The 18,055-nt window shown below is 42.8% G+C and overlaps 1 protein-coding gene across 7 annotated transcripts in view; it reads left to right on the plus strand.

Annotated features, from left to right (window-relative positions):
- Nucleotides 1-18,055, plus strand: part of UVRAG (UV radiation resistance associated) — a 327,227-nt gene that overhangs the window by 243,662 nt on the left and 65,510 nt on the right. For 6 of the 7 annotated variants that reach the window (XR_016232752.1, XM_017344617.4, XM_002708684.6 and 3 more), the window contains one exon: nt 17,620-17,698. The exons of the other annotated variant lie outside the window; for it this stretch is intronic. Coding sequence is in view for 5 of the 6 variants with exons in the window: in XM_017344617.4 (XP_017200106.3) it covers nt 17,620-17,698 (79 nt within the window). In the remaining variant the exon portion in view is untranslated. The remainder of the gene's footprint in view (nt 1-17,619; nt 17,699-18,055) is intronic. 7 annotated transcript variants of the gene reach the window in all.

The raw sequence follows: 18,055 nt of genomic DNA on the forward strand, positions 1-18,055 counted from the left end.
GAGTACCTACTGCCTTGCCAGCACTGTATAAGGAATTACCATTAAGTGTGCTGATAATATTTAAACAAACCTACAGTCAGCCCTCTATATCCATGGGTTCTGTGGATTCAGCCAACTGTGGATCAGAAATATCTGAACATGTATAAATTTTTTTCTTTGTCATTTTCCCCTAAACAACACAGCATAGGAATGATTTGTATAGCTTTTATGTTGTATAAGGCATTATAAGTGATCAAGAGATGGCTTATGGGGGAATGTGCATAGGTTATATATCTAAGCTATACCCTTTTAGAAAGGGGACGTATGCATTTTGGTATCTACAGGGATTCTCAGAACCAGTCCCCCATGGATATCAAGGAACAACTGTGCATTATATGCACACATCATGAAGGGTTGTCTTTCAAAACTTTAAATGGTGAATAAATTCTCTTTCAAATTTATGTTCCAGATGGAAATATCTTTTGGCATTACCAAGTGTTTATGCACCTTGCATACTTAATTGTACTTTTTTTTTTTTAACATTTACAGATTTTGTGGGAAACAGGTGCTGTTAAATCCAAGCAGGCGCAGGATGGCTGTTAATGTTTTGGAATGTGATTTTGATTTACTTGGCAGAATTTTTATTTTACAAAATTAACTATTAAAGAAGACATGGTTTCCATCCTTTATTTTTGCCCTATTCACTAAAATTTGCCTGCGGAGTATTTTTTTAACAGTTACAAAAGTGTGGAAAAACTGGAAGGTTTCTATAAGGAAATTGATATTGAGTTCTTTAACAATTTCCACAGCCCTAAAACTTACCAAGTAAAAAAACAATCGAGATTATTTTTAACTTTCTTACTGAAATTATCTGGAATTCTATTTTCCTGAAATTCCATTCTCTTTTTAGTACAACTGTGTCTTAAAAATATTATTATTTGGTATTGACAAAGAATATCTTGATGTAAATCTTTTCATTACGTGATTTCTTCATTAAAAATTTTGAGATGGCACATTCACTAACCAGCCTCCCCATTGTAACCTCTCCGATGGGCTCATACGCTCTCCCGTCGTGTGTTTTCAGTCTTCTCACCATGAGCCGCCCTGTGTCTCCCTCTGCAGCTTCCCCCAGTCCCCCTGGCCTGGCCGCTGTGACTCCCTGAGGAAGGGGCTTTCTCTGGGTGGAACATTCCTTCCCTTAGCTCCCACCCACCTGGGAGATCTCAGCCACAGCGCCGCATCCTCTTAGATGGCTTCCCTGCTCCCCTCGTCTTTGTCTCCCTCTTTTCTGGAACGGTGTCCTTTCTTTCTGAGTTACTTGATAAATCGTACATTTTTTGGTGTGATGAAACGAGCAATGTCTGTTTATTCCACTGGACTTTAAACTCCATGTCTGTGTTTACCCGTCCTTGTATCTCTACCCCCTAGCACTGTACCTGGCACATTGAAAACTTACTTAATGTGGGGCTGGCGTTGTGGCACAGCGGGTTGAGCCACCACCTGTGAGTGCCAGCTTGCGTCCCAGCTGTTCTACTTCTAATGCACCTGGGAAAACAGCAGAGGATATTCCAAGCCCTTGGACCCTTGCCTCCCACATGGGAGACCCAGATGGAGTTCCTCGATCCTGGCTGCAGCCTGGCCCAGTGTGGGCCATTGCAGCCATTTGGGGAACCTGTAATGGAAGATCTATCTCTCCCTCTGTCTCTGTAGCTCTGCCTTTTAAATAAAAATCTGAAAGAAAAAAGAGAGAAAGAAAGAATAACAAATAGAAATGAGCCAGGAGGCTTATTTAGGATAGTCTGCGTCTGTAGTGATCATTTTCCTCGCTCCCTCCCATCCGTGCCTGACGCTGACCCCTCCACTCTTCTCTCTGCAAGCTTGTCATCATCTCCTGTTTCCTCAGCTCCAGTCTCCCCCTGAATTCACACCAGTCTGTCTTCATCCCCCACAACTTCATTTAAACGTGTGTCTACTGTGTTATCAAGGCGGCCTACCAGTGAGCTCATGTCATTTTATGTCCAGGAGATGTATGTTAGTCTCTGTGTTGCTTGACCAGTCAGCAGCATTTGACTCTGGAGGAAACCTTCCTTCTTCAGTTAGCGCTCCCTCCCAGTTTCCCTGACGCATGAGGCACCTCCTGACCTTCCTCCTTTCCTTTGGGAAGTCCCGTTCCCATCCACTCCTATATGGAACCATCCACTCCTATATGGTTTATTCAGGCTGCCTATCTCATTCATACCCATGGCTTCAGTTTCCATCTAAATGTCTGCAGCCCCAAATTGGTGTTTTTTCCTCAAATTTCTCTCCTAATTTCTGTATGATACATTTATTTAAGAAATATGGGTTTCAAAAAGTTCATAGAAAATTGCATTACAAGATAAATTTATTGTGATACAAAAATTGAGATTCATGCATGGTTTTTCATGACACATTTTCCATGAACTTTCTGAGGATCATGTGCTTTGTTAGTCTATAATATGTTAGATATCGTACGTGTATAATATGTGTAATACATGCATTGCTCCTCTTCCAGCATTCCCTCTCTCAGCTCACAGATCCCACCATCTGCTTAGTTCCTCGGTCGAGAAACCCAAAGGCCAACCTTGGCTCCTCCATTTTTACGATTATAACGTCCCCTCCATCACAAAATCCTTTCAGCTTCTCCCACAAATTATAGCTCAAATCTGTTCTTCCTCTTCGCTAGTCAAAACTCACCATTTCTGGCCCTGCCCATTGCAACAGCCTCTACGTCCAAACCTTCCCCTCCTTTATTTACCATGCTTTAGCCAGAGTGGTGTTTAAAAATTATAACCCCAATTCTGGCTACAAAAAATTTTATACTCCAGTTATCCTTCAGGGTACAGTCTGGATTTCCTGTGGCTTGTCAAACGCTGCTCAGTGTGGTCCCAGCTGACCCTGTTACAGTCAGCGCCCCTCCCCATGCTGTTTTATCTCAGCCCCAGCTGTCTGTTTTGGCATCACCTGTACTTTGTCTCACACGATGGCAACTCTGTGTTGCTGGGGCCCCAGACATTGAAGTTATCCTTGACTGCTCTGCCTCTCACGTCTAATGTGAGCTCTGTTAGCAAACCTGTTGGCTCTGTTTTCAAAATAGGAGAAATTGGCCGCTTCTCGCCATGACCTGGCCACCGCCACTGTCTTCCTTTGCCTGTGTTTCTGCTTTTCTTGCTGCCCGCCGTTTATTCCTACTGAGCAGCCAGTCATGTCTTTCTTCATGGCAGATCCCTGCTGGGAAACCAGCGTCCCGGCCGTGACCTGCAGCGGCCCTGCCTGCCCGGGGCCCATCGCCTCCCTGACCTCGTGTCCTGGTGCTGGGCCTTCGCTCTGCTGCTGCCACCCTGACCTCCGTTAGTTCCTCAGACGGGAGCGTCGGGCCGCAGCATCTCTTCTTTCCTTTGCCTTCAAGACTTTCTCACGTGTCAGGTTTTTATTAAAACGTCACCTGCTCAGTGATTCTTGGGCGTCATGTCTCCCTCGCAGAAATGTAAGCTTCAGGAGAACAGGAATATTTGTGTGTGTTTTGTACACTGTGTTAGCCTAGAACAGTGACTGGCGGAAGGTAAGTATATTTACTGTTTGGCAATTGAGTGAAAGAAAATGAAAGAATTTGTTGATTGTATTATTTCTTTCACTATCATTTCAAATACTCCTTAATCTTTCAAAATTCTGATCTTCACTTGCTTCAAGACTAGTTTTAAATTTTCTACTTATGAGAAGCTGCCAGAAATGTCTCTCTCTCTCTGGTCCCTCCTCCATATCTCACTATTTAGCTGTTACAGTTGCTATTTTTAACTTGTTCATTTTAATGGGGCATGTAGACCAATTAAATGTGGAGAAAGAATCTTCAAAGATGATCCCATTCAGTTGAGCAAAAAATTTCAACTACAAGGTATATTACGAGTGCTGCAAGACTTTCATACCTAATGTTAAAGTATTTATTCAAGGTTTAAGGTAGATGTGTAACAGACTATTACTCCGTCACGAGAAATTTGACTAGCAGAGGGTTCACAAAGTGCTATGGGGAAACAGGAACGCAGAAGAAAAGCCTTCCATTCAGGCCTTGCACAAACAGGGAGGGATGTCAGAGATGCTTCCTGGAGTAGGTGATGCCTGGGTTGATTCTGCGAAGATGAGCAAAAATTACCAAGTGAGAACAAAGAACAGATAATTTTTTGACAAAGGGGACCATAGATTTCTGGCTTGAGCACATAGGTGGCTGGAATTAGAAAAAGTGTGTTTGTTGTTAGGGTAGCCTTTCCAGCTCTCCTTGCTCGTGTCTGCTGGGCCTGTCGCGAAGGCAGGTTTAGAGGATGGTACAATCCAGTCATGTGCCTTTCACGCCTAGAAATACATTGTTCTTGTGTGAACATCATGGAGTGTACTTACTCGCACCTGATGGTAGAGATCAGTGGAGATACAACAAATGCAAGGTGGATAAGGTGCTGCTTATGACACAGCATGCTGTTCTACAGTGAACTAGTGTAAATAGGAGGAGTACGCTCTAAAGTAAGTTAATAGTGTGATATACTTAATAATACCATCATATCAAGTATTACATGCTGTCTGTAACTGTGTGTGCTATACTTTTCTATGACTGATGTCCATTTTCACCAACTGACACTTTATTTACACCAACTTCACCCCAAATACATACATAATGTGCTGCACTAAGATGTTGTGATGGCTGTGAAGTCACTGTGTAATGGGAAATTTAAAAATTTTTTTTCATTTTATTTAAAAGGCAGAGAGAAAGAAATCATCTATTAACTGGTTCACTCCCCAGATAACTGCAACTGCTAGGGCTGGGCCACACCAAAGCCAGGAGCCAGGAAACTCAGTCTGGGTCTCCCACATAAGTGGCAGGGACCCAAGTACCTGAGCTCTAATGTGCCACCTCCCAGGGTATACATTAGCAAGAAACTGGATTGGAGGCAGAGGTGGAGCTCAGATCCAGGCATTCCAGTAATGGGATGCAGGCAAACCCCAGCAACACCTTAGCTACTCTCTCCAAATTCCCACCTCCTTTAAGTTGTTTCTTTAAATGTATTTATGTGAGAGGCAGAGTGAGAGACAGAAAGAGAGAGCTCCTATCTGCTGGTTCACTCCCCAAGCTAGGCTGAGCCAAAGTTGGCAGCCAGGAACTGAAATCTCCTGTGTGGGTGGTAGGAACTTAAGCCATCATGGCTGCCTCCCAGGATCTGCATTGGCAGGAAGTTACAGTCAAGAGCTGGAATCAGGCATCAAACCAAGGCTATCTGATGGGACACCAGCTGTCTTTTTTTTTTTTTTTTTTTTTTTTTTTTGACAGGCAGAGTGGACAGTGAGAGAGAGAGAGAGAGAAAGGTCTTCCTTTGCCGTTGGTTCACCCTCCAGTGGCCGCCGCGGCTGGCGCGCTGCGGCCGGCCCACTGCACTGATCTGAAGCCAGGAGCCAGGTGCTTATCCTGGTCTCCCATAGGGTGCAGGGCGCAAGGACTTAAGCCATCCTCCACTGCACTTCCGGGCCACAGCAGAGAGCTGGCCTGGAAGAGGGGCAACTGGGACAGAATCCGGCGCCCCGACCGTGACTAGAACCCGGTGTGCCGGCACCGCAAGGCGGAGGATTAGCCTATTGAGCCTCGGCGCCGGCCTACCAGGTGTCTTAACACCTGCTAAACACCTGCCCCATTTTAATCCAATCATATCACCATTGTATATGCAGTCTGTTGTTGACCAATATATTGTTATGTAGCACTTGCTGCACTTTTTTTTAAGATTTTATTTATTTATTTGTAAGGTAGAGTTACAGACACAGAGAGGAAGAGAGAGAGAGAGAAAGGTCTTCCATCTACTGGTTCACTCCCCAAATGACTGCAATGGACAGAGCTGAGCTGATTCGAAGCCAGGAGCCAGGAATTTCTTCTAGGTCTCTCTTGCAGGTTGCAGGGGCCCAAGGACTTGGGCCATCTTCCACTGCTTTCCCAGGCCATAGCAGAGAGCTGGATCAAAAGAGGAACAGCTGGGATGAACTGGCACCCATGTGGGATACTGGCGCCACAGGCAAAGGCTTAGCCCACTAGGCCATAGCACTGGCCCTGGTATCCTTTATTTTAAACATATAGAATTTCAAATATCTCTGTAACACCTAGAAAAAGATCTGGCCTATGATCAGAATATAATTATGCCATTTAGGAGAAATGATGATATAGTATAGAAATGATGAGAAATTATGATGTAGTATAGGAATTAATTGTGGTATAAATGGCTTTTGATGTTTAGATTATTGAATTTCTATATTTGACAATATTCTAAATACTAGGATTATAATAGTAAACAACACAGATAACAATTTGTGCCCTCTTAGAGTTAACATTCTAACTGATGGAAACAGATCCAAAACAAATGACATAATTGAAACTAAGGAGCTGTTGTTTTATCTTTTATCTTTTTAACTTTTACTATAGAAAATTTCAAGCATATGTAAGAGTGAGAAAATGATATAGCACACCCTGTATGCCCAGCTTTTATAATTGGGAACAATCACAATCTTGTTTTATCTGTTTCCCTTCCTCTGTCTTCATCCCACAATTGTTTTTAAGTGAATCCGGATGCCATAACAATTTTGTTCAAAAATCCTTCAGCATTTGTCTCTAAAAGATAAATTTGTCACCATAATGACTATATAATTATCACGTTTAAAGAATAGCAATTTTTTATTGTCATCAAATAATTACTCAGAGGCTAATGTTGTATCACAGTGGGTTAAGGTGCCTCTTGCAACACCAGCTTGCCATATCAGAGTGCTGACTTGAGCCCTGGCTACTCCTCTTTCAGTTCAACTTCTGCTAATGCACCTGGGAAAGTAGCAAGTGATGGCTCAAGTACTTGAGCCCTGCCACCCACCTGGAAGACCAGGCTAGAGTTGTTGGCTCCTGGCTTTGGCTTTGGCCTCACCCAGCTCTGGCTATTGCAGCCATTTGAGGAGTCAGCCAGTGTGTGTGTTTATCTCCCTCTCTGTCACTACACCCTTCAGATAAATATTTTCATAAACTATGCAATGTTCAAATGTTTCCAGTTGTTTCATAACCTCTTTTTAGTTCCTTCCTTCAAGTCAGAACCCAGACCAGTCCTCACATTGCCTTTGTTCGGCATCTCTAATGTTGTCTTAAAGCGTTTCCATTTTTATTTATTATATATCAAATTTCTGCTTTGTGCTTATTTTATAATATATTTGCACAGTTGACCTGTATGTCATTTAATAAAATATATTTATTACTTACCTTTAGAATGGGGTTGTGTTCCTAATTTTTTACTGATAATAGTATGAAATAAAGTTTGGAGACTAGTAATCCGTTCTCTATTATACTTCATTAGATTTTTCTCTTATCATTATTACTAGCTAAATCTTTTACTTGGTTATATTTTGTCCTAAATTCTTTTATGAAGAGTCCCAAACATTTAATAGAGAGAATTTTATAGTGAACACCCACATGTCTACCACTTAGATTCTAAAATGAGCTTTTTACTATACTGAACTTGCTTTATTATATAGATTTCCATTTATCCATTCCTATGTTCATCTGCTAACCTACTTATTTTGGTGAATCTCCAAGTAAGTTGCAGATACCAGTATACTTCCCCCCAGTACTTAACCATGCATATGATTAACTAGAGAGCTCGATATTTGTTTATGGTTTTTTCTTCTATTGAGATAAAATTTACGTACAGTGAAATTCACAAGTCTTAAATCTGCCAGTCTGAGAGTTCTGTTAGTTGCATATATTTATCATATAGTGCAATCCAACCCCTATCAAAATATAGAACATTAAATCTCCCTAGAAACTTCCCTCGGTCTCCTTTCCAGTAAATCACTGCCTTCCCCCAGTGCCCTAGGCAACCATTGTTCAAACACATGTGTTAGTCTTACCAGTTCTAGAACTCAACATCAGTGGAAGCATGCAATATAAACTTTTTCACATAAGGTTTTCTTCATTTGGTGTGTTTAGGGTCTTGTTTTTGTGTGTATCGGTAGTTTATTTTCTTTCATTAAGTAGTATTCCATTGTATGGAGATGCATATATCATGGAGTGTTCTAGTGATGGATACTGAAGTCATTTTCAGTTTTTGACTATTATGAACAAAGCTGCTTATTTTTCTTGGGTAAGTGTATATGTTTAGTTTTCTAAGTAACTGCCAGACCACTTTCCATAGTGTGGAGACTTTACACTCCCGCCAACAATGTACGAGTCCTTGTTGTTTCACTTCTTAAACCTCTTTTAATCTGAAGGTTCTTTCCTTCCTTCTTTATTTGTCCTTGCTGAGTGAATTAAGTCTTCAGTTTCCCCATGGAGGTCCCCACGGTTTGAATTTTGTAGATTGTATTCTTGAATTAATCATTCAGCATAGTTCTCTTTCCCCTGTATTTTCCAAACTCGAGATAAAAATTTAGATGATTGATCATATTCAGATTTGATTTTGTTTTTCAAAGGTCACTTTGGGCATAGAGAAGACAAAAAAAAGACCTTTGTTAATTATACTCTTTATAGATTGTAACTTTAGCACAGTCCAGTGGATATCTGTTGCTTTCTCTGTTATTGTAAATCAATTAGGATGCTTAAAATAAGATACCGCTTTTGGGAGATCAAGTGGTCTTTAAAGTTTTTAAAGAAGAATTGAAACTTAAAAATAAATTTAGATAAGTTAGAATAGAAATCGTAAATTATAAATTTTCTTTAATAATTTTTTTAAGTTATAGAGGTTGAGTCCTTAAAAAAAAGATTCATTTATGTATTTGAAAGTCGGAGTTACAGAAAGAGTCTTCCATCCATCGGTTCGCTCCCTAAGCCACAACAGCCAGGCCAAAGCCAGGAGCCAGGAGCTTCTTCCAGGTCTCCCACATGGGTGGCAGGGTCCCAAGCACTTGGGCCATATTTTACTGCTTTTCCCAGGCCATTACTAAGAGAGCTGGATCAAAAGTGGAGCAGCTGGAACACGAACCAGCACTCATATGGGATACTGGTGTTGCAGACTGTGGCTTTACCAGTTTGCCACAATGCTGGCCCCAAATGGCTTATTTTTTAAGTGTACATTTTGAGCTGGCTAATGTGACTTTTTTTTTTTTTTAAGATTTACTTATTTATTTATTTGAAAGGCAGAATTACAGAGAGACAGAGGCAGAGAGAGGTCTTTTATTCGCTGGTTTACTCCGCAAATGGCCGCAATGGCTGGAGCTAGGCTGATCCAAAGCCAGGAGCCAGGAGCTTCTTACCAGTTTCCCACTTTGGTGCAAGGGCCCAAGGACTTGGGCCATCTTCCACTGCTTTCGCAGGCCATAGCAGAGAGCTGGATCATAAGTGTAGCAGTTGGCTTTGAACTGGCACCCATAGCAGATGCCAGCACTGCAGGCAGCAGCTTTACCTGCCATGCCACAGTGCCAGCCCCTAATGTGACTTTTTAGCATAGAAACAAATTCACAAATATTTTTACAATCTGCAGTAGAACCACCACCGCCGATCATTTCCACCTTATGTGCCTGTGGCCAGCCTATGGTTTTACCATATTATCATCAGCTAGCCTTGTGTTGAGGTTTCATTGATATTAGACTTCTCAGAAAAGTGAGAGTTGTTTTTTCTGTAGTCTTGACAAAGTAAAACAGACCCCTTTACATTGCCGTAGCTTGAAGCTACATAATTTAGTATTGATCTAAATAGTTTTTGGTCATTTCCCATCCTCAGTCATGGGAAATAAAGTTATATAGATAGCATGGTGCTAGCATTTTAGATTTTTAAAGTGTCTCATAATTCTTTTTAATTTAAGATTTATTCATTTATTTGAAAGGCAGAGTGACACAAAGAAAGGGAGAGACAGAGATAAAAAGTTAAAAGTCTTCCATCTGTTGAGTTACTCCCCAAATGCTTGCTAAAGCTTGGGCTGGGCCAGGCCAAAGCCAGGAGCCTGGAATTCCACCCAGGTCTCCTACATGGGTGGCAGGGACCCAAGTAACTTGGACCATCATCTGCTGCTTCCCAGGCATATACAGGGTGCTGGATCTGAAGCAGAGTAGCCGAACTCAAATCATCACTACACTATGGGATGTGACGTCGGAAATGGTGACTTAACCTGTTGTACCACAATTTTTGTTTTGTTTTGTTTTTGTTTTTGTTCTGAGGAATTAGTGACCTTTATTTGGTTTTTAAACTGCTTCTTTGGAGTCCATGCAGCTTTAAGATTTAGCAGTGCTCCAACCAAGAGCTGGTTGCTCCTGATAGTATTCAAGCCACGAGTTACAAAGACTGGCCTTCTAAACCTCCTAGCAAGAGGAGTCCACTCGATAGTAATGTAATAATCTATCCTGAAACCCTGAGGATACCAGTGTTGATTCACAATGTATTGTGTGGTTATTTTAGGGGGACGTTTTTGGAAAAATAAACATTGAAAAAATGTCTTTTTGTGGTTGCTTCTTTAAATGTGACTTAGCCCTCAACTAAAACATAAATCAGCCAGAAAAGAACTGTGCACCTATGAATTGTGAGGTGAGGAGAATTAAGGCCCTCCCACTAGAAAATGAAATAAACAAATACAGAAACAACTTACAGCCAATCTCTAGGCACTGAATAGGCAACAGGAGGGTCACAGGAGAATCAGTGAAGCCTGGGGGTGGAGAGGGAAGAGGCGTTTGGCCTCGCTGCTAAGATGCCCTCATCCCATATCAGAGTGCCTAGGTTCAGCACCTGGCTCTGACTCCAGCCTCCTGATGCAGACCGTGGGAACCAGCAGTGATGGCTCAAGTCACCCATAAGGGGGACCTGGATTGAATTCCTGGCTCCCGGCTTCAGCCCCATTTAGGGCCATTGTGGGCAAAACAAGCTTCCTCAGATCAATCTGGCAATGATAGAATGAACTGGCATTAAAGATGCTGGCCAGGAATCAAATTAAGAGCTTTAATCAGTAGTTGTCAATTAGAGGCAATTTGGCCAGGGAACCAGCACATGGAAGTTCTGTCTCTCTGTCTCAAATACATAAAATTTTTTCAAAATTTAAAAATAAAAGGGACATGACAAATTCACCCAGATCTTATAGAATAGACTAGTATTTGAATAGAAAGGAAAGAGATAGACGTTTCTAGGAAGTGAGCAAAAGCAGAGAAAGAGAAACTACCTTGGTGTATTCTTGACACTTGAGCAAAAGGCGGCCAATAAACCCACAGATCAGACCAGACAACTTAGGCCTTGAAAGCTCAGCAGAAGAGTTGAAATTTCAAACAAAAACTGATTTGGAAGCAGGACTGAGAAATGACATAAGAAAGTATATTTATATCATAATTTGTACTTTCTCAATCTTTTGGGTTCTATCCTCACGAGATACTTGTGAAGAGACTGGAAAGATGGTAGTTTCTCCACTTCACAGCTCTAGAGCAGTTGGGATTTACCCAAACTCATGTAACAAGGAATTCATAGAGCTGAGACTGGAAAAACTTGGTGTCTGCTGTCACTGTTCAATTTTTCAAAACATATGAGGCTGCCCGACGTCAGTCTGGCAGTGACGAGGAGAACGAACTGGCATTGAGGATGCTGGCCAGGAAGTGGCTGTAGTAATCAAACCAAGAGCCTAGACCAGCACTTCTCAACTGCAGGCAGTTTGAACCCTCTCCCACTCCCACCCAAGCGACACTTGGCAATGTCTGCAGACATTTTTGGTTCTCACAGCTGGGAGTGGAGAGCTGTTGGCCCTTAGTGGGCAGAGGACAGGGTTGTTGCCCCACTAGACATCCCCCAGTGTGTAGGAAAGCGCCCACATAAAAGAATTGTCCAGAGTGCCATTAAGAATGGAGAAGTCAGAATATTTCAGAGGGAAACTGACTTGTCAACTTGGAAATCACTGCACATAAAAAAGGCAAAGAAGGTGGGTAAAAATGGGATGTCTGTCTAAACCTGGGTAGCAAGTGTGTTGATTCTGAGGGAAAGTCATGGACTCAGGGCATGGTAATGGTTTGAAGGAGCTGGCCCCATATCCTGCCTAAAGGACCAGACCTGGATGTGAGGCTCTAAGGTTAGGCAAGAAACTGTCACTAACTTGGAGCTCTTGCATGAATGTCTGGGGTGAGGGAGAATAGACTAGTGCTTTGGAATAATTGTGTATTTTTTTAAGTAAGAAGGATTCAAAATCCATTTCTGTTAAATTTTTTCCATGTTGACTGTGAAATAGTCCTCATGCATTCTGTCTCTATGGGTATTTATACATAAATTTCTACCTGTTAGTAAGGTCCCTATAATTTATCTGTCTATGTAATATTTATGTAATACACGTTAACCAAAGTAGTTGTCACAAAGCACATTCTCGAGTTTAGCGTCCCTGCATTTGTTAACACAGCCTGGGATCACATTAGCTTTTTTTTTTTTATATAGTCACGCCTAATCCTCGATTCCTATTGGAATTGTTGGATACTGAAGCACTCCAGATCTTTCTCACACATCATCTATTTTTTTCAACTCAGCATATTTTTATTGTCTACAAGTAATAGTGCTAGACTCTTGACCAGAGAGGTAAATAAGGAATGTTTCTGCCCTTTTGGAGCCTACAGTACACAAATAAAGATACACATTAATAACAATCACACAGTGAATAAAAAATTAGAAGCTGGAAAATGGAAGGGTTACAAACTGACCCAAGTCAATGTGAGAGTCTACAATGAAGAGATTATGTACAGTAGATAAAAGGGGGATCTGTAATTAAGGTTGGAGGTCTGTAAGTTCTCCCCAGTCACTCCTCACCACCTGGCGTGAGTTACAGTGATAGTAATCCTCAGATGGAATTCCATTGCATAATCTATTATTTTCTAATTCATAGATTTTCACCATGAAGACCGAGTGATTTTTTTTCAAATAATTTGAAGATAGTTTTATTTAATTTGAAAAAGAATTTGTTAGTGACCATTTTGATTGAATGTAATAATTAATAAAATAATGTGTTAATAGGAAATACAGTTTGTCTTCCCATTAGTAAATGTAATGCTGTCTCTAATGAGATCTGTTTGTGGTGTTAGAGATTTTTCTCGTTGCACTTGAGAGACCACATCTTATTAAATCTTTTATAGTGTGGGCTAATCTGATTCTCCATCTGTACTGAAATAAAATGCCTTTGATTTGTATCTTATGTTCTGATGGTAATAGGTTTTGACCTTTAAAATGGATTCCATTTTTCCAGATTGCTTAACGAATCTATAAATCTGTGTACTTTTACAAAGTAAAATGAATGTGTGAAAGTTATAAGCTATTACACTGTTCAACTTGAAGTGACCCAGTAAGAATTTGAAAGCAGTGTAACATGTGAACTCTGTCCTAATATTTGATCTGTATTTATATTGCCCTCTTTCAACCTTTGGCTCTAATCATACTTTAGATTTGTTTTCATGCTACATACACACCTTGTGGCTCCTCTATAAAGAAGCCCCAATGAAGTCGTCATAAAGCCAAGTGTTGTAAGACCCATTTTGCAGGAATGTAAAGGCCTGGTTTTCAATCATGCTGATCTCAATTTATCCTTCCAATGTATGAAATAGTTTCTGGATTTGTATCTTGGAAATGGAGATGGCTGTGGGTTTGGAGTTGTTCAGATAGTTGGAATTTGATGGTTTGTAGAATAGCAACTACACAGAGCTTTAGGACTCTAGCAGATTCCTGTAAAGTGCCCCTGTGGGGAGCAGCCCGGACTGGACTGAGTTACTGGAATTAAGACTTATTCTATGCATCTGCTCTCCCACAATATGGCGCTGGGAGAGAAGTAAACAGCTTCCGCATAGCTGCCTCCAGTTCAACCAATAAACTGTAGGACTTGCTCCTGATTGGAGAGCAGCGTGCTCGGCGTGTGGGCAGCCGAGTTAGGATTGGCGGAGGAGGACTATAAAGGAGGAGAGAGACGGCATGCACCAGGAACATCTAAGGGGAACATCTAGCTGAAGGAACACCTGTGCAGCCCCCGAGAAGAGCTGGCCGGCGGTGTGCCGCTCCCCTGCGGAAGTGGGGAATGTGGCCAGGGGGAACTGCCCTTCCACGGAGGTGGAAGGGATAGTAGCCAACCCGGGAAGAACCAGCAGCAAACCCGGGGAGGGCCGAGCAGACAAAAGAACAGCGCAGGGTCCTGTGTCGTTCCTCCACGAAGAGGGGGAGCGACATAATGGTGCCGTGACTCGGATATGAAGCCTAGGCAGGGTTTAGTGTCGTTCCTCCACGAAGAGGGGGAGCGACATAATGGTGCCGTGACTCGGATAGGAAACTTAGGAGGGAAGAAATGACTCGGATAGGAAACCTAACTCAGATAGGAAACTTAGGACGGATATGAAACTTAGGAGGGAAGAAACGGGAAGAACTGGGAAAATATCGGAGAGAGAGACTAGCAAACAGCCTAGGGAAAATATCGGAGAGAGAGACTAGCAAACAGCCTAGGGAAAAGCCGGACGAAAAAGGTGCCGGAAGAAGCTATTGAAAGCCTAGGCATAGACTCAGATACGGACTACGGGGGGAAGCTGGGAGAAATCTCTAAGGTCGAAAGCGAAAGTGAAAGCTAGAACAAACAGACTTGGACGCGGACTGTGGGGAGAGGCCAGGAGAAATGAGGGAGGAATATCGTTGGAGGAAAGTTTGGGGAAACATACCGGGTAGAGAAAAATGTTAGGGAAATTGAAGCCGCGGGGGGCAGGCCGAGGCTGAAACGTAAGCCACTTTGGGGTTCTCAAGTTAGCCCGGGAATAGGGGGCGAAAAGTTGAAACCAGAAGCTGAAACGTAAGCCTGGTTGGGATCCGTCTGATTAGCCCGGGGAGCAAAGGACGGGAAGCCAGATCGTGGGGCGGAAACGTGAGCTGGGTTGAATTCGCCAGGCTAGCCCGGGGAACTTAGATTGAATGCTAATGGCGGAGACGCAAGCTACGCTGTGTTACTCGCAGAAGCCGCCGCGTGCAGAGAGAGCACGGGGCGTGAATAGATAGGGAACGGGGCTGGCGCGAGGCCGTGGTGCAGACGCCAAGGGCGTGGAGACCGCGGAGCGCGCGAAGCCAAGCCGCGCAAAGCCGGGAAGCCGCGCAGATGAGAGAGGCACGGGCTGAAGCGGCTCAGAGCCAGGAAGCAGCCTCGGGGCGGGTGCTGAGAAGCAGCCTCGGGGCGGGCACCGGAAAGCCGCAGGGATAAGAGAAATAGAAGTTTAGAAGTAAAGTGAGAGAAATAGGAATGCTGGAAGATAGAAGTAAAATGGGAGAAGTAGGAATGCCCGGAGATAGAGAAATAGAGAAATAGAAAGGCCTCCCCTCAACATGGCAATAAGAAAGCTTGGATTCGGTCTGCCTGATTAAGTGAGGCGATGAGCACCTGCGGCGGCTAGCAGCTTATGCGCCGCAGGTCACCGAAGATAGGCACGAACCAACACTAATAAGTCTCCCCCACAATACGGCAATGAGAAAGCTTGGATTCGGTCTGCCTGATTAAGGCGGTAAGCGCCAGCAGGCGGCTCGACCAGAGTATGAGCCGCAGGTCACCGAACACAGGCACGCATCAGCGCCTAAAAACCTCCTCACAACATGGCGAAGAGAGGACCCGGATTCGGTTTGCCTGATTGATAGGACTTGTAAGAACCTGTGGCAACTCTAGCAAGTAGAGCAGAGTGTGTGCCGAGGGACACCGAAGACAGGTGCGTATCAACGCCAAAAATAAAAAGAAAGGGGGATCTGTGGGGAGCAGCCCGGACTGGACTGAGTTACTGGAATTGAGACTTGTTCTATGCATCTGCTCTCCCACAATATGGCGCTGGGAGAGAAGTAAACAGCTTCCGCACAGCTGCCTCCAGTTCAACCAATAAACTGTAGGACTTGCTCCTGATTGGAGAGCGGCGTGCTCGGCGTGTGGGCAGCCGAGTTAGGATTGGCGGAGGAGGACTATAAAGGAGGAGAGAGACGGCATGCACCAGGAACATCTAAGGGGAACATCTAGCTGAAGGAACACCTGTGCAGCCCCCGAGAAGAGCTGGCCGGCGGTGTGCCGCTCCCCTGCGGAAGTGGGGAATGTGGCCAGGGGGAACTGCCCTTCCACGGAGGTGGAAGGGATAGTAGCCAACCCGGGAAGAACCAGCAGCAAACCCGGGGAGGGCCGAGCAGACAAAAGAACAGCGCAGGGTCCTGTGTCGTTCCTCCACGAAGAGGGGGAGCGACATAATGGTGCCGTGACTCGGATATGAAGCCTAGGCAGGGTTTAGTGTCGTTCCTCCACGAAGAGGGGGAGCGACATGCCCCCATTGGTATGTCTTTGCAAATGTGTTGTTTCTTTGCATGCTGCCCCATATGTGTTTGAATGATTCCCAGACACCTTGCACAAGCCTAGAATTGTACTTTGCTTGTCCTGAATTTGCTTTGTTATCCTTTTTATGCACCTCAATTTGGAGCCAAACCACATGTCCTAGTTTATTTTTTACTGTTTCAATTAAATACAGAGCTCTATCTTCTTGATGGGTGTCTGAAGCATTTGGTTTCCCTTAGTAGAGAATAGATATAGTTCATGACCTTGCTGTCCCCCAGTGCTTATAGCTTTACAGCACAACAAATTCGTCTTTTGGATACTGTATAACCAGCAACTCCTGAGAATTTGAAATAAACTTTTAAGTTGCTTCCTTTATTTTATTTCCTTTAGAAAACAATCTCTTCCAGGCTTTATAGGACACATTTTTTTCTTCAAGCAATTAAAAGACATTTGCAATTAAGAATATCCAGTAATTATCACCTACCATTCATTTCAACAAGATTATTTTATTCTTAAGAGTAATCATATATTGCAAAACTAAGGAAGATAAAGTTTTCTTTTTGCCTAAGTTACAGCATAAGTTATGATTCATCTGTTGGTGGAGAAATCTAATTCAGATTATAAAACTTTATGTTTGATCTTTGGAGTCAGGGAGGAAATGACTGGAATATATGTTTGCTCTAATCTTTTCCTCTTCATTTGCAGAGATAAGGAAAGGGAACTAGTGAGGGAAACTTGTTCTCTAAAATAACTCACCATCTTTATGAAGCAGATCTCATGCTTTTGTTTCTTCCGCAAGTCAGGTTAAAATGGAAAGTCATCTGTGAGAGCTTTATTGCCTGAGCACATTGCCTCAGAGAAGTTGCATCCAAATGGCCATCCCTGTACATGTGCATGAACTTTTGAATGAATTTTGGCTCATTTTGGCACTGTTGGTTTGACGGGCACCTTCAGAGAAAAAAAAAATCTTATAGATGGCTTTGAAGTTTGATTTTTTTTTCTATAATCTTCATCTCATGTTTAGTAGAATTTGAGATGTCAGACCCAAGGTATTATTAGAGGGAAAAACTTCTGAGATCTTTATCTTAGGATGGCAGTTATGATATGTAATTGGAAGAGCGGCCCCACCTCCTTAGAGTTGTGGGTCACCCTTATTGTGTGTTTGTTCTTTGAAAGCAATCAGCTGTTGTTCCGACTTGACTAATATGAAGATCTTAGTAGATCACAGTGGCTGTAATTAAGTGATTGAGGCCAACTCATGAGATATTTATGCAGTAGCTAAGAAACTTCAGCCTCTGTCAACAACTCAGAGGTTGTATTTACTCAGTTTTGGAAAACTCTGACCCCTCTTTACCTTCTTTAGGTTCCCACTATATCCAAAAGGAGGGGAGAAGTTACAATTTGATTATGGTGTCTATCTTCTGAACAAAAATATAGCACAGGTAAGTAACTCTTCTTCACTCCTCTCCTTCCTCCTTGGAATGCCCACCTTCTTTCTCTATAAATAAGTGTTGTCCTTGACCCCTTTGCATTGGTATTGCAAAGTTCTTCTTTGGCCATGGTCTTACACTGTGGTATTCAGTGACTGTATTGGAATCCTGCTAAATTCAGAAGCCCTTCCCTGAGTTCTTAACTTACTGGTGGTGGGCACTTGGCTGTGTGGGCTTTATAGCCATTTACCTCTGCAGCTTGACTGGTAATTGGTTTCTTCTCTTTGGCCAAGTCTAGGGACTCATTTTACTTCATAGTTTATGGAGTAAAAGTTTAATGCTTTGGCAAGTCCTCAGTGATCCCCAGGG

This window comes from Oryctolagus cuniculus, chromosome 1 (genome assembly GCF_051225735.1).
Source record: "Oryctolagus cuniculus isolate XC-2025 breed Fujian yellow rabbit chromosome 1, ASM5122573v1, whole genome shotgun sequence".
NCBI lineage: Eukaryota > Metazoa > Chordata > Mammalia > Lagomorpha > Leporidae > Oryctolagus > Oryctolagus cuniculus.